This window comes from Acomys russatus, chromosome 29 (genome assembly GCF_903995435.1).
Source record: "Acomys russatus chromosome 29, mAcoRus1.1, whole genome shotgun sequence".
NCBI classification, from domain to species: Eukaryota; Metazoa; Chordata; class Mammalia; order Rodentia; family Muridae; genus Acomys; species Acomys russatus.
This window is the reverse complement of record NC_067165.1, coordinates 1138672-1154162: the sequence shown is the minus strand read 5'-3', so window position 1 is coordinate 1154162 and position 15491 is coordinate 1138672. Positions and strand designations below refer to the sequence as shown.

The window sequence follows — 15491 nt, the reverse complement described above, 5'->3', positions numbered from 1 at the left end:
TGACTAAGACCTTTTCTTTAAAACATTTCTCAGCTAGAAGCCCTACCACTTATAACATTTAAAAAGTAGAAATATTTAACAAGATGCATGGACCATCAAGTCTAGAGTCCTTTCCAGTGGAAAGCAAAATCTGTGGTTGATGACCTCCAGTTCTTCTGGAGGAAACTACACACAACATCCCCAAACAGTCTCATTTTCTTTCTTTTTTTTCTCTTCGAGACAGGGTCTCTCTGTGTAGCCTTGGCTATCCTAGACTCGCTTTGTAGACCAGGCTGGCCTCGAACTCACAGCAATCCGCCTGCCTCTGCCTCCTGAGTGCTGGGATTAAAGGCGTGCGCCACCACATCAGACCCTTCTCATTTTTTTAGACCATGTATATTGGTCAAGGCAAGCGTTTGACCTCTGGGCTACGTCCCCAGGCCCTGTTTGTTTGTTTGTTTTAAGATAGGGTTTTGCAGTGTTGTCTGGACAGTTCTTGTCTCCATCTTACAAATCCAGGGCCAGTGTGTGCTGCCACACCCAGCAGTCCAGTGCCTTTTAAGAACTGATTCCCACTTTCAGACTCCAACATTGCTTGAGTTATTCTAAATCCCACTCTCTTAAAATGTGTACTATTTCTGGGGCTATGCAATTCTGCCATAGCCTGGGTTTGAGATTGCTACTCTACTGTCCTAAGGGGCACCATGGAGCCTGTAATGCATTTAACATTAGCTGTATTGTTTTTAGCTGGTGTCTTTCCCGTACTTCCTGATCCTGGAGATAGTGGGAGGGCTGTAAAGCTGCTTTAAGGATCACTCCTTCTGGATTAATGTTTCTCAGGGCTGGAACAGCCCAATAGTCTGTCAGGTTTCAAGGTCACCTATAGGGCCAGTCAAGTAAACTGAGACCCTGAGCTACACAGGCTCATCCCTTTCTCTCCTGGAAGCACGCAACTAGTCTCTTTTAGTGTTTTGGTATGCCTAATGTTGGACTATACACGTCCAAATTGAAAAAAAATCTGCCACAGAAAGAAGATTTCAACATATTCTTGAACTCTAAAGGATGAAAACAAGTGTCTCAAGGGATTCTTTTTTATCCTATTAGTAGAGACAGCTATATTCTGCATATTGCTTTCCTATGATAGCTACCATACTTGAGAACAGACGGATGCCCACTTTCACCACAATGTATCCCTACAATTTGTAGGTCTGTTGGGATAGAGGCACCTTCACAGATGGACACCTAGCTCCTTCACAGAGAAGAGGGCATGTTCACTGCAGGCTTGTCCTTCCAGTGGACTTTAATAACACAAAGGAGGCCCTAAGCCCTACAACACATGATGCAGAGGCAACTGAGAGTTCTCTCGTGTCTGGAAATAAACTCCTACACTGTAGTCTAATCTGGGAAACTGTGCCAGTCCTTGAGCCCCTCAGAGACCAAGAATTTCCACCTTGAAAGTGTTGGGGGTGGAGGGTTTGTGTGTGTGGCATACACTTGTAACCTAGCAGACACTCTGTGCCATGGGATTTGTGCTTGAAGCTAGGTTTTATTCCTGAATTTTAAATCTGAACTCAGGCCCTTCTTTACTTTGGACTCATGGCTGAGCGGAAGTTTCTGGGGATCTTCAGCATCTAAGCTCTTTTTGTGTTGACAGGAGCTTGCATAACTAACTGCAAGGTTCCCACAATGTATGTGATGCAGTGCCATGTCATGCAGGTTACGTGACACATGATTTACTCATACAAGTATAGGCTTGCTGTTTGACATTTAGAACATCCGCCAGGCTAAGCAGTGTAACCAGAAGTGCCAGAAAGATAAATGAAGCATTTACTTCATTTTTTATTATGAAAACCATAATTTGAAATGGGCTTATATTGAGGTTATGCGATTGAAAAAACAAGCCTGTTTGGAGAAATCAGCATAGTAACACTGTCGATTGATGCTTCTTTAGTTTAGCCAATTCCTTCTAATTAGGAGACCGGAATTCTTCATGTATTGACCTAAGCTAAGAATAACCACAGGCTGCCTGACATAAAGATATCTGCACTGTGCATGCGTTTGCTTAGATTTGCAAAGTTGTAGTTAATTTGGTAACACATGAAGTAGTCGAAGACACTGCTGGGGTGAGAAAGGGCTACTGGCATCCACAAATTTTCAGGATGATAATTATGGCCCATGTACGGCAAAGCCTTCAGGTGCTGTGCAACAGATAGAGAGAGCTGTTGATTGACACACACAACATGTGCTCGTAAGTCTCACTCCCCACCACCACTCCAGAGACAAGGAGTGTCTCTGCAACATCAGCCATCATGAGGCCCTGAAGGGTTCGATTCAAGTCCATTGGATGGAGACGTTTTGAGAGAATAACAAACCAAATAGTTTCGAACTGGCCAGCCAGCTTCCAAACAACCAACACCAAGTTTCCCGTCTGTCTCACACAAAACGTCCTTTGCATCTTGCCATTCAGCATATCCCTGCCTTTATTGCTGTGCTGTGACCCTCCAGTTCTGACAGTATATAAGCCTCCAGTGAAGAGGAGGGCTTGGGATGCCTTGAAGCCTATGTTCCCCGAGGCAGATTCTGAGTTTTCTGGGCATCATACTTCTGAGTCATGAGATTAGATACGAGAAACAGTGACGAAAAGAGCAGAGGCCTGTTCCTGAATTCTTCCTAACAAATGTCTACATGTGAGGAACTGATGTTTTACTGATTTTAATCAAACATATTTACCATATTAAAAACAATCTATCCCCTGCCCAGAGGTTCTTATTCTTTGGCTCAGATGTCCTGTTTTCATGTTTTGCTAAGGGCTTCTCTGTGTGAAGAGCTTTGGTTGGGCTGGGGAGACACTTTCGTGTGTAGGGTGCTTGCTATCCAAAGCTGGGGATGTGACTTTGGATTCCCTGCGGTGCATGTCTGTAACTCTAGCATGGGTTGAAGAGAAAGGTTTAGGATGGATCCTGGAATGTATTGGCTAGCCAATTGAGCCAAAATAGCTTGCCATTTTGGTTCAATGAAAAAAAATATATATATAGTGTAAGCAATAAAGGAAGACATTTGATATTGACCTTCAGCTTCCATGTGCACACTCACTAGTGAACACGCTCAGATATGTAAAGGTACACTGGCCCCAAATATCCCCCTGGAGTTTTCCTTGAAAACCAACATATGTATATGACCTTTTCCAGTTTGAAATTTTTCCTCTGTTAGTAGTATAGTATGCCACTAGACAACACCTTTATCCAGATTTTTAGTCATATAGGAAGTATTTAATCATATAAGATATTAGCACTTAAGAATCTTTAATAAGTTCAACACAAAAATTCTCCGAAGTTAAATGATACCGACAGTTAAACCTTTAAAATATAATGCTAGTAGCCTTTGTTGGAACAGTCCCAAGGGCACTCCCATGTATTGCTAAGAAAGATGCAAATAAGCTTTGTGCAACCAGATCCTGAGTGTTAAAACCCAGCAGGGAGAAATTCAGTGGTAGCTCATCCTGTCAAGAGCACCAATGATGGTCTTGCGTGGCCAAGAAAAATAAGCCCAGTGCATCAGTCAACAGGGCTGTATCTCAATCATCTGAGTCAGGATGGAGCAAGCAGCTGTCATCACAATGGGCAAGGGAGGGGTTTAGAGCTAGCAGGGTAGAGGGCTCTTTGCTGGACTGTCAGGCCAGTTAAGTAAGTTTCAGGCTAGGAGTTGGGTGTCCAGAATAGGGGCTCGTTACTCACTTACACTTACTTCATGAGAGAACTATCAGAAGATTCCTATATCCCCATAGTCAAGTGTAAGAGCAAAACTATACCCATTGCAGGGGTAGGAAGAGCGCAATCTGAGACTGCCACCTTGACCTCAATGTGCTGGGCTAGCCCCTCTGCCAAGCAGCTGGAGGATCCCACCACGGTGACTAGTTCACCAGTATGTAAACTCTCCAACAGAGGAAAGAGAGAAATAGGGGATTACAACTGGATTTAAAATGACACCTCTATCTTAGTACCATAATCCTCTGACTCTGGAGAAGTCATACCACAATAAAATTGCTTTTCAGTGGGATTACAACTTGCATTTTCAAAGGTTTCTTTTGGGTTATATTAGACATGTAACCTTCACTTTGTATTGATAAGAAAATAGGCCTTATTTTATATAATGTTTCATCTGTAAAGTGACTTCAAATAAATAGCATTAAATTAAAATTTTACTTCCTAAAAGTAACAGACACATGGAAATGCAGCCCCCACCCCTGCCCCAATCACAAATTACACATCAGGTTTCCCACACTTGGGGGAATTGCAAGGACCTGCACATCTGAGTGCAATAAGTAAGTCTCTTTGTCTCGGAACACCACTGTGACCATGGTATCGTCCCTGCCAGGTAAACATATAAACAGGAGTTTTAAAGTCCCTCTCTGGACTGAGAGTTTCAGGATCATACCTAAAACAACTGTGTGAAACCATAATTGGAGATAAAAATGTGCCAAGTTTTTTAGTTATTTATCAGATTTCTCCGTTTATAGTGACCAAGACTACTGTTTGTTAGGCTGACATTTCACTTGGGCCTCTCTATAGCACAGCCAATCTAATTCAACTGAAAAGATATTCTTATTTAGTGACCCATTTTCTTGCTAAGGTATTAGATGCCAATACTTCCTGATCTAAATCTATTTTAAAAAAAAATATCGGTTTAATCATCTCTTTATAATACTTCAGAGTTATACTATGATGCAGAGCAATGAAAGGGCAATGCAGTCTTATAAGGTTCTTAATGGCAAACTTGAAACTCGCTATGATTTAACTTAAGAAGTTATAAGATTGCAGTGATTCTGCCCTGAAGGTGGGTTGTGCTTTAAACAAACTTGCTGCACTTCAATGTGGGAGGGCTTGAGACTTCAACAGCAGCCATCCTAACTTTGCAATTACTTTTGGAAGGGAATGTAGGGTGGTTGCTGAGCAGGTGTGCATGGCTTCTAGCTTTATACTCTGCTCCGTAAAGAAGAGACGATTATTGGGTGCTCTCCAAAATGGGCACACAAGAACAGAAGATTTGCTGTCTTCTTCACTTCTGAGCGAATTAGGAGTCTTTCCTTTGTGGGAGCATTTGTCTACTTTAAAGTAAACCAAACAAAGGACATTTACAGCAAAATCTCTTAGAGACTAAATAGTTTGGCACCATGTGAGGGTAGCATCAGGTGCCAGAGGGCAAGACAAAAAAGGGGCTGGTAGGTCCCCAAAAGGAGCTATAGGGAGTCTGTAGAGGAAAGTACTCTGACAATTGGCATGGTGCCGCAGGAGAGCGAGCCCACAGATCAGCACGGGTGTGCCCTGGCGTCTTCTCGTGGGATATTTCGGTTTTCATAACAGTAAATGATCCTCGCCTGTTGAACTCATTTCACCTAGAAGTTCAATGTCTTGGAAGGATTGCGTAAGACCTGCCTCACCCCTGCCTTTGCTTCCATAGATAACAGCGGCAAGGAGCTTGGTGGGGCTGTGAGTCTGCAGTGTGTTCTCAAAGATTAGACATGCAAAGGCAGGGAAATACAAAAATTGGAAACTGAATGCTAAGTCCGTCAGTGTGCTGCAATGCTGGATTTCAAAACTGCTATTTGAGGTTTACAGTTGACTCCTCGGCTGTAGTGTTCTCCTATCAGGTGGCCAGAGGCACGCAGAGGTGAAATTCCTTCATTTTATTCCTTTTGAGAGATTTGCTCTCTCGTAAAACTTGCAAGCGAGTTAACTAAAAGATTGGGTGAACGAGGTCAGAATTCAATAAAGGAACTGCTTCCTATATACACACAGATGTAGAAATAGTTAGATTAAGCAAAACACTATTAATCATATTTATTACAAAGTGCTGGCCACCAACCACCCTCTCATTTGCTACGTTTTCATGACTAGAATTTCAAATACTGAATCACACTCAAGAATACAACTCTCTTCTGTTATACAAAGAGTAATTTAAGTAACAATAAATAAAGACTGATCAGCTAAACTTTGCCTTTCATCTCTGAAGATAATGAACTAAGGAAACCCCTATGAAACCAGGAGTTCTTCAGCCCAAATGGCTCTGGTATAGTGGTATGAATTCTCTGTTCTGCAGTCAAGCAAGCTATAGGCACTGGAAAGGACACCCTACAAGATGAAACTCTGCCTTCATTTGAACGACAGTAACATCTAAAACAGTACCACCTCCCCCATCTCTTTTATTTGCAGGAAAGAGGGAGAAGAAGGTGGTTAGGCCGGAGGGGGGTGGGGGAAGAATTTGGAAATGGACCACAGCTTTCAAATACCATTTTACTGTCTTATCTTAGGCTAAGTTAGAGAAAACAAAGAGAGCTGCAAGTTTGCATGCTAGTCCACAAGAAGCAAAGGATGTATTTGACAGGACTAGCTCCATTTTCATGAGTGCTCACGCACCGTTTTCTAGAGCTGTGACAGCTTTCACTCTTACCTATGTTAGAAGAACTGCTTTCAAGGCAACCTTGAGTCTGGAATTAATAGCTACAGGCCCAGAACAAGGATATTGCACGTTAAAAATTTGAACCAGACCTAACTAATAGAGATCAGTGTTAGAAGGATAAGTCCTCCCATCAAACACTACAAAACTCACACTGAAGAACCACTAAGTACCTCTAAACCTCCCTTTCATTTATTTGTCCCACTGAGATCCGGATCCTGATCCTAGACACTCTCCCAGCCCCATCAAGTTTAAAGCCTTGGGCTGGAGAGATGGCTCAGTGTTTAAGAGGACAGACTGCTCTTCCAGAGGTCATGAGTTCAATTCCCAGCCACCACATGGTGGCTCACAACCATCTATAATGAGATACGGTGCCCTCTTCCGGAGTTCAGGTGTACATGCAGGCAGAGTACTGAATACATAATAAATAAATAAATAAACCTTAAAAAAAAAAAAAAAAAAGAAAAAAGTTTAAAGCCTCATTGTGTTAGGCAAGCACACTGCCATTGACCCACATTCTCAGCAGTGGGAAGTAAAAATGTGTGTGTGTGTGTGTGTGTGTATGTGTGTGAATGAGAGAGAGAGAGAGAGAGAGACAGAGACAGAGACAGAGAGACAGAGACAGAGATTAGAGTTGGATTTTAGAGCCCTGTGCATCATAGAAAGCACTCTACCAGTGAGCTGCATTTCCAGGCAGATGGTGTTTTTATGCAATTATGATAATCAATAATCAAGTTTTTCTACTAAATCCCACTTTACCCTTCTATAGATTGTGTCTATTCCAAAGAGTCTGTATATAGGTAATGTTTATAGCCAAGAATCTGCACGAGGCCGTCTACCCCTGTGTGAGTGCTCTGGCTGTCGACAAACATAAATACAAGACCTGAAGTAAACCACAGAAATAATCTATCCCAACTACTTTGTTTGTTTCATAATAAGGAAATGAAAAGCTTTTTAGAAAATGATTTAATTGCTCTGGGAAAATATTCTCAGAAAAGACAGAGCTAGAATTTAAGCTTATGGCTTATATTCCGGTTCTTTCACTTTGGTCTGAGCCCTAAAGGAAAGAAACTGGGTCAAAACACGCATGCCTCCCCTCCTGCCTGTCAGAACTGATCTTCATTTGATTCCACCCTGTAAAGTAAGATCATCCCTAACATTTGTCAGGGCACCTACTATAAGCGCAAATGCTTACAAATATAAATTCAGCTATCTTCTAAACTCCTAACAAATAGTCCATCTCAGGCCAGAAGGTCAACAACGGCTTGGACTCATTCAGCTCTGGACTAACCCTTGGCCTCCACTTGTTTGACCACTGGGACCTCATAGGCAAGCTTGTGTGAGCCCCGCGCCACAGCCTGCACGTGCTCCCTCCCACGTACTCTCTCCCCATGGCTGTGCCTGGGGCCTCATCCTGTGCACCTCACAGAAGCACCTCCACACAGAGGCCCTCAGAGGAGGGGTCAGAGGCATTTGGGTAGAGAAAGAAGAGTCCAGCCAGAGGCACGGTGAGGTCTGGAGGGGAGGGCATGTATTCCTTTGGTCTGATGAAGCCCCTCTGCACAGTGGGAGGAAAACAGCTGGAGACTCCCGGCAAGCCTCAGGACCAGGAAAAGGCCCCTCTCTGTTAAGGGAAGGCCCTCTCTCACCTTTATCATCGATTGGGAATCCTTTCTCCTGATAGAGCTTCTAGATGAATCTGTTGGCCAATGAGATCTACTTCCTTTCAATTCTGTTAGGCCTGGCATTTCCCATAGTTATTGCCTACGACTCCCTCGACATTAGAGCAATTGGCTTGCCTTGGTCATAATCACTTTTCAATGTTATACATTCTGGTTTCCTAGTGGCTCCAGTCTGGTAGAATTGAGTGACTTTATTCCCTTACTCCCAAGGGCCCAAATTAGTAGGTACAGGCTGGAAAAACAAACCTGTGTAGCTAGGAGGACTCACTTCTCCAGTGATGGTATCTGTATGTGATTTTAGGATGCCTCAGGAAAGTGCCATTTATCCAGAATTCCCAGCTGGTGAGACTCCTTAGCAAGCATTTACTAAAGTACTTTATCCTGATTCTTCAGTCTAAAGGGGTCATTGGTATCCATGGCTGTATTTCCCAATTTCAGAATGCCCATTTTCATCATCTGGGTCCAAATCTGTCCTGGGCAAAGTTGCCAGAGAAAGGAAAGTTCCCAACAGGGCATTTGTAGAGCATCTGGGGCCCTGAACTTGAATGTGGCTGCAGTGGAATACGATATGCTTGTCTTCCTACACTCACCATGGCAGATACTGTGCCTTTTGGTGCTTTTCACCTGAAAATCCTAGATGAGATACTACGAATCTCCTCAATCCAAAGAGGGAAGGAACACCTCCCACTCCTCTCCAGTCTTGCTCCGCCTCTCTAGGATTGTTCTGAACCAGTCCTCTGTCCTTTCTTAGCCACTGTTGTTGTTGCAACCCTGTACTTTTGTGACTGCGTCTGTCAGGAAGGCGACAGGAAATTCTAGTCACCCTCACAGCAGCTGTGCCATTCCTCCTATCCCCCTCTGATGACGTGGGTTGGCTTTGGTGACACGCGGCCAGGAACTGAGCCATAGTGAAGGTCGGAAAGAGAGGTCACGGTTTATGCCGCACTTGGGAAAGGGGATCCCTGTGGGGCTGCTTGCTTTCTTCCTTTCTATACTGTTTCTCTTTCCGTTCCTCTTTTTTGGGGCAGAGCCCAGGCATCCTGTTTTCAAAACACCAGGCTGTTTTTCAGCAGATGAATTCATGCTCTAACGCATTTTGCCGAAGTGTAAGACAATTCCTCCAGGTGAGGAAGTGACAAAACTTGAAACTCAACAGCTGATGAACAAATCTGAGAGGGGATGGCTCTGGCATGCCTGGCCTACCTTGGACTGCTCACTGAGGGGCCCAGGCATTCTTCCCAGCATCAGAAATCACGGCAGTGCCCCTTGAGCTCCTGCTCACCTGGCCCATCATCCTGCCATTTCCATTTTATTATTTTTCAATTTGGGGACTACGTTCCCTCACACTAACTTATCTGGCTGCAGGTCTCTCTAAAAATTTGCAAGTCCACTGGCCTATTGCTACTATTTAGAGATCAGGAAAACTGAGGCAAAGGGAAAAACTGGTTTTGTGAGGCACAGGAGTAGGTCCCGTCCACCTGCTTGAAGGAGCACGGGGAAAAGTAAGTCCCACCTTTGAACCATTCCTTTTCTTTAGGCCACAGGTGGGTCAAGGAAAATTATAAACGAAGGCGAAAGCAGTGCCCTACCCTGATGTAAGGAACCTGAAAGGCTGCTTGCGTTTCCTTTATCAGACACTGGCAACTCCTTACCTTTTCCACACAGGCAGACTAGAACCTATGTCACCAAGTCACTCTCCCGTCTCAGCACAGTGGCTCAGCCATCTGCACTCTGAAGTAAGTTCAGATTTTGTAAACAAAAGGCCGTTGGATCAGCTCTGAAACCCAAGGAGGCACATAGACTTGGTTTTGTAACAGTAGGTGTTAGTAAGTGAGCACACAATGGATTTGTACAACTGGCCAGGCACTTTCCTAAGTGCTTTGGGTACACAACTCCTGGTGAGGTGAGACCCAGTTTTGTACTGAATCTCTGGGCGGTAAAGTGTGTCAGTTCGTATGAAATGACTAGGAAGTGAGACTGACAAAACCAGAAATCTCCAAGTCCAAGGCTCTTCGTATTGTCCTACCCTCTGCAAAGTGGGTTACCCTCCCTTCCAGCTCTGTAATTCAGTTTTGCTGTGGCTCGTTTGTTTAAGGGAGAGTAAGTAAAACATGACCAAATTTGGCTACTTAGTGATATAGCAAAGATGACATTTTTAATTACACAGAAGCCTCAAGTAATTTCAACATTTAAGTTTTAATGTAGAGTATAAATTTTATTGTGCACAACTTATCTCGCCTTTTCAGATACTATTAACTCTTTCCTGGTGGTCACAACATATTCCCAGTGTGTTGTCATTATACAGGCCATGCTTGCCACTGTGACCAGCGTCACCTAAGAAAATTATCTGAATAAGAGTGAGGAAAGCAGCCAAGTGGAGAGATCTTTTCAAAACTGCATTCTCTTATTCGCCCACTGGATAATGGCTTTGCCCTGTCACTTTCCCACTGGGGACCTTGAGAACAGGTGATACACACACAGCATGGCGTCTGTTCCTTTACTGTTCTGTTCGCTCAGCTTTCATTGCTCGCGGCACAGGACACTATCAGGAAGGAGTGACAGACTCAGGCACTGGGAAGCTCCGCTCTCAACACATGCCTCTTTTCATATTTACCAAGACATTTTAATGACTTTGCAAGATGGACAGTGGATACAAAGCCAGCACTCTAGACACACGCTTGACATGAAAACTAATGATGACGCGCAGGTTCTTTAGGGGTGCACTTTTTAGTCTCTTTTATCTTGGCGACTGCACAGATTCATGTCCCTGAGAGTGAAAACTTGCGAAAATCTACAGATTGCCTCCAATATCACAGAGTAAGAGGCAACAGAGCAGCTGCTGAGGCTGTGAAGCAGGTAAAGGCTGGGCAAAGCATTCTGGGTAAATCCCAGAGTGATTTGGAGAAGTTACACAGAGAAGCCCCTAGCAAGGGGAAGCAGCTGGGTTTTACACCAACCTGGAAAGTCCCTGCTTAACAGGGAGCTTAAGAGAAGTCCTGAAATACAGTCAAAACCCCAATGTGCCCTATTTCTTTGCTCCCCAGTGAGTTGAACTCTGAGCTAGCATTTCAGAAGGGGTTCATGTCTGTTCTGTTACTAATCAGTCCATGAAAGAGTTTCAAAATAAGAAGGACCCTAACACACATGCGTGCGCGCACACACACACACACACACACACACAACCCCCACACACACACCCACACACCAGCATCTATGGGTGGGTGTCCTGCTTCCTCTATCATAATGCTTTGAAGAGGAACCAGCAAGTTCTGTTCTAAAATGATGCTCTTTACTCAGGAAAGAAGGGGGAGAATACAAACAGAATGCCTTTGCACCTTTGGCTGGGAGGGTAGGTGGAGTACAAAGTTTCTTCAAGCCTCAGAAATATAAGGCAATAGCGCAATACCTCAAGCTAGAGCTGTGGGGAGCCTTGAAGGTGTGCTCTGTGAGGTGCAGTGTCGAGGCTTTCCCTCCAAGTACACATGCAAAGTTACATACATAATGTATAGCTTCGAACACACACCTGCACACACACACACACATACGCACCCACACACACATACACACAGTTAAAATCTGCATGAAAACATGTAAACAAACAGAAAAAGACTAACAACAACCCTCACTCTATAATGTCAATAAATTAGCACTCTGTCCAGATGTTAATTCAACAAATGAGATAATGACAGATAATTAAAGCTCCCCAACACCAAGCTTTGTTTTGTTTTTCTGGATATTGTAAATAAAATCAAGGTCCTTCTCCTTCAGTATCGGTAGATTTTAATTTTAAACGATTTCACCTTTAAAATTAGGAAAAACAAAACAAAAGGCAACGTTCTGTGGTAGAAGGCAACATATATTGTTTCCTTCCTTCCTCTTCTTTTTAAATCGCAGGCTGTGTCAGCATCACAAATGAAGTGATATAAGCCCCAAATGCCCTTCTTCCCAGCAAGAATTTGTCAGACTTGAAGGCATCTGTGTTCTTATTTAAAAAAAAAAAAAAGTGGTGGACCTACGTTCTTGCTGAACACGTGTATGCTGCTCCGATTAAAGTTTAGAAGTCCTGCGTTCCGCCCCGGTGAACTGCTGAAGATTTCAGTTTTCTACAAACCATTTTTTTTAAAAAGACACTTATATTTATAAAATGATCTGGAAGCCACGCAGATGTCTCTCATTTATATTCGATACTGCACGAATTCGGAAATTTGTGCCTGGCCATTAACACGGACTAAGAAATTTCAGCTTACTGTGGTACCAGGGACACAAGCAAACGAAGTGAGGTACTTTGACGAAGTTCCCGGGGAGAGATCGACAGACAGGCTTCAGTCGTAGTTAGAGAAAGGGGCGTCCTTACCTTGTTTGAGGCCATCTCGCTGACAGAACGGTAGGTCTGGATGGTTTCTAGCTGGTCAAGGCACCAGTCTAGTTCCTCCAGCGTCTCCATTGCTAGTTTCTGATATGATTCTTCTGCAAACAAACACACAGACAGGTAGTTAGGCTGCAGCGGCTGCAGGCTGGCCATAGCCGAGTCTCCTCCACCTCGGCTGCTCCCGGCGCCACTGATGGTGCCCCCTTGCTCCTTCATTGTTTGCTTGCCGACTCCTTGCTTCCAGGCTCTCTCTCTCTGGTACTCTGCCCGGGGAGGGGGTGGTGGCCGATGCCAAGTTTTCACCCCCTCGCCGGGATGAGGTGTCAGTGATCTACCAAGAAACTTCCTCAGAGGAAGAAGGCGGGAACCTGCGCCAGACGCTCATCTGCATAACTGTGCCCTAAAACTTAGGGCAGAGCAGTTTTCTCAGGCTGTTTCTGCCTTAGTCATCTCGGGGCTCTGTGGGGTGTGTGATGTCATTTCTGAGTGTTTGCAGTCGGGAGGAGAAACAAGGGAGGTTTTCCCCTCTTTTTGCCTTGCTTCTAAGTGAAACTAGCTCACTGCAGCCATGGCGGGTGGAGGATGGGGGTGGGGGAGGCAACTGACCGCACTGTTTCCAGGGAGGGCAGTCATTCATTCTGGGGAAAATGCTTCAGGTGGGTCACTTTGGACCCAGCAACACTGACCCGGACAAGTCCGAGGCACAGACACAGACTATTCTTTTCTCTTCGTAGATTGTCTCTCTAACTTAGAGGTAACGTGAGGTCTCCCCAGTGATAAGACTCCAGTCTAGAGAAACTGTCTGGAGTTTTACATGAACACGTTTATTAGCCTGAGAGTCTTGTGGCTCTTGTTATAATAAACAAAGCCAAGACTTCCCCTCTGGTAGTGCCAGGGTCACAGGGAAACCCTGAACCGGACTTTCAGGTGGAGCCAGATGTGCGCTCTTCCTTTGCATTGATGCTAGGGGTCTCCTTTGTTGCTTTCTGGAGAAATTCAAAGTATTCCACACCACAAAGCAAAACAGACAAAACAATCCCCGCCCCCACAAAGCCCAACAAAAATCAGTGCGTTCAGGATCCTACATCTGGCTGTGAGTGGAACACTATTTTTCACTTCCAGGACATGCCATTCCATTGCCAAAAGTTTGTGGGTCTCAGTAAATACCTCAGGTTATTAAGATCTAGGCTAATAAATACTGAATTCATGTCATAATTTTAGGTGAAATAATGAAGCTTCAGATGTATAGAGTGGGCAGACTCTCCACATAGACTGAGGAACAGCAGCTAATTACAACACACTCCAGGACACAAGCATACAACAGCCACTGGTAAGATACAACGTTGCCGCCAGCCTTACAACACTTAGATAGTAGTTTAAAACATGTTTATGGAGAAGCCCCAGTGAGGCTACACAGCCTTTCATTCTCCCGTGGAGAATTTTATGTGTGTGGTAGCAAATACCTCACACAGACAGAGAAAGACCTGACGCGTGATTCCAGGCAAACAGCGTCCTGTCCACAGATGCACACTTCACAGAATGGGAGATTTGCTTAGCCCTGCAGTGTGGCAACACTTCGGGTTAAAGAGGGGTTAAAACTCAGCATCCTGTATGTCATACTTGAAAACCCACAAAACCACCAGAGGTGACTTCCTCCACCTTCTCTTCCATGCTCCTCAAAGTGCAGACAAGAATTTAGGTGTTTTCAATAAAGCTGATTTCAAGCCAGACTTGCACATACCTCGCCTCTTTTCCTCTTCACCTGTGCAATGCTTCCTCAACTCCAAGACTCTCCTCTCTTTCTCTCTCTAGTGTGTCCCGGAGCACCCTTTCCTCCCCTGTTTCCTAAGAAGAGTACTTCTTCAAGAAAGCTTTGCCCGAAGGGACAGAACCCTCCCACCCTCACTCCCTGCCTCTAATAAAGGAAAAAGTCCAACTGCTTTCCAGCTGCTTGGGCTTTGCTCACTGCCTTGTTGCCTTTCACAGCACCACCTGCAGTCTTTGAAACTAGGACCAGACATACAGCAGGCCAGCCAGAAGGGGAGGAGTTTGTTCAAAGCTGTTGGAATCAGCAGATATGCAAAATGACTGCAAGATAAAATAACACAAGGCACATTTCTCCAGGAAGAGGAAGAGGGGGATCTGATTTCCACACTTGCTTCACACAGGAAATACAGAAGGGTGCCAGCAGAAGCATTTACAAAGGGGATTGTTGCGCGCGCGCGCGCGCGTGTGTGTGTGTGTGTGTGTGTGTGTGTGTGTGTGTGTGTGTGTGTGCACACATGTGCACAGTGTTACTGCCACAGTAGGTGCAGTCTGGATGCATGAGCCTGGCTGACAGACCCTATGGCATCTTGATCCTTCATCTTTTCTTCTTTAGGCCAACCACATATTTTCTTTTTAAAAGTTTTGTTTATTTATTATTATGTATACAGTGCTCTGCCTGCATGTCCATCTACAATCCAGAAGAGGGAATCAGATTACATTATAAATGGTTGTGAGCCACCATATGGTTGCTGGGAATTGAACTCAGGACCTCTGGAAGAGCAGTCAGTGCTCGTAAGCTCTGTGCCATGTCTCCAGCCGATCTCTCTCTCTCTCTCTCTCTCTCTCTCTCTCTCTCTCTCTCTCTCTCTCTTTTTAAAGTAAAGACTGATTTGAAATTCTTTTAAATTGGTTGCTTTCCAAATTCTTTTCCTTCTCATAATGGCTGTTTATTTTTATTAATTCTTTCATAATTTCACACATAATCTCCATACATATACTTTTCAAATTCTTACCATACAGTCAAAACTTCATGGCCTGCTTATCACAGCTAAGGCAGAGGGCACAGATACAACTGTGAGCGAGGGTTATTTTAACACTTGCTACTCAAAGTTGTTACAAGCTCTCCACTGGCCTCCACCTTGTAGCTAACCACAGGCAGTGTTTGAGACCCAGCCGACACTTAGGTGATAGATACCTCTGAAAAAGGAAATGAAAATGCCTGCCCAAGCTGTTTGAGAGCC

At 44.3% G+C, this 15491-nt stretch overlaps 1 protein-coding gene across 3 annotated transcripts in view; it reads right to left on the bottom strand.

Moving 5' to 3' along the window:
- The window catches only part of Pde4b (phosphodiesterase 4B), a 433831-nt gene that overhangs the window by 22904 nt on the left and 395436 nt on the right, over nt 1-15491 (bottom strand). For 2 of the 3 annotated variants that reach the window (XM_051171541.1, XM_051171542.1), the window contains one exon: nt 12469-12581. In XM_051171541.1, the coding sequence (XP_051027498.1) occupies nt 12469-12581 (113 nt within the window). Of the gene's footprint in view, nt 1-12468; nt 12582-13089; nt 13109-15491 lie in introns of those variants that run through there. The other variant, XM_051171543.1, reaches the window with a different exon arrangement.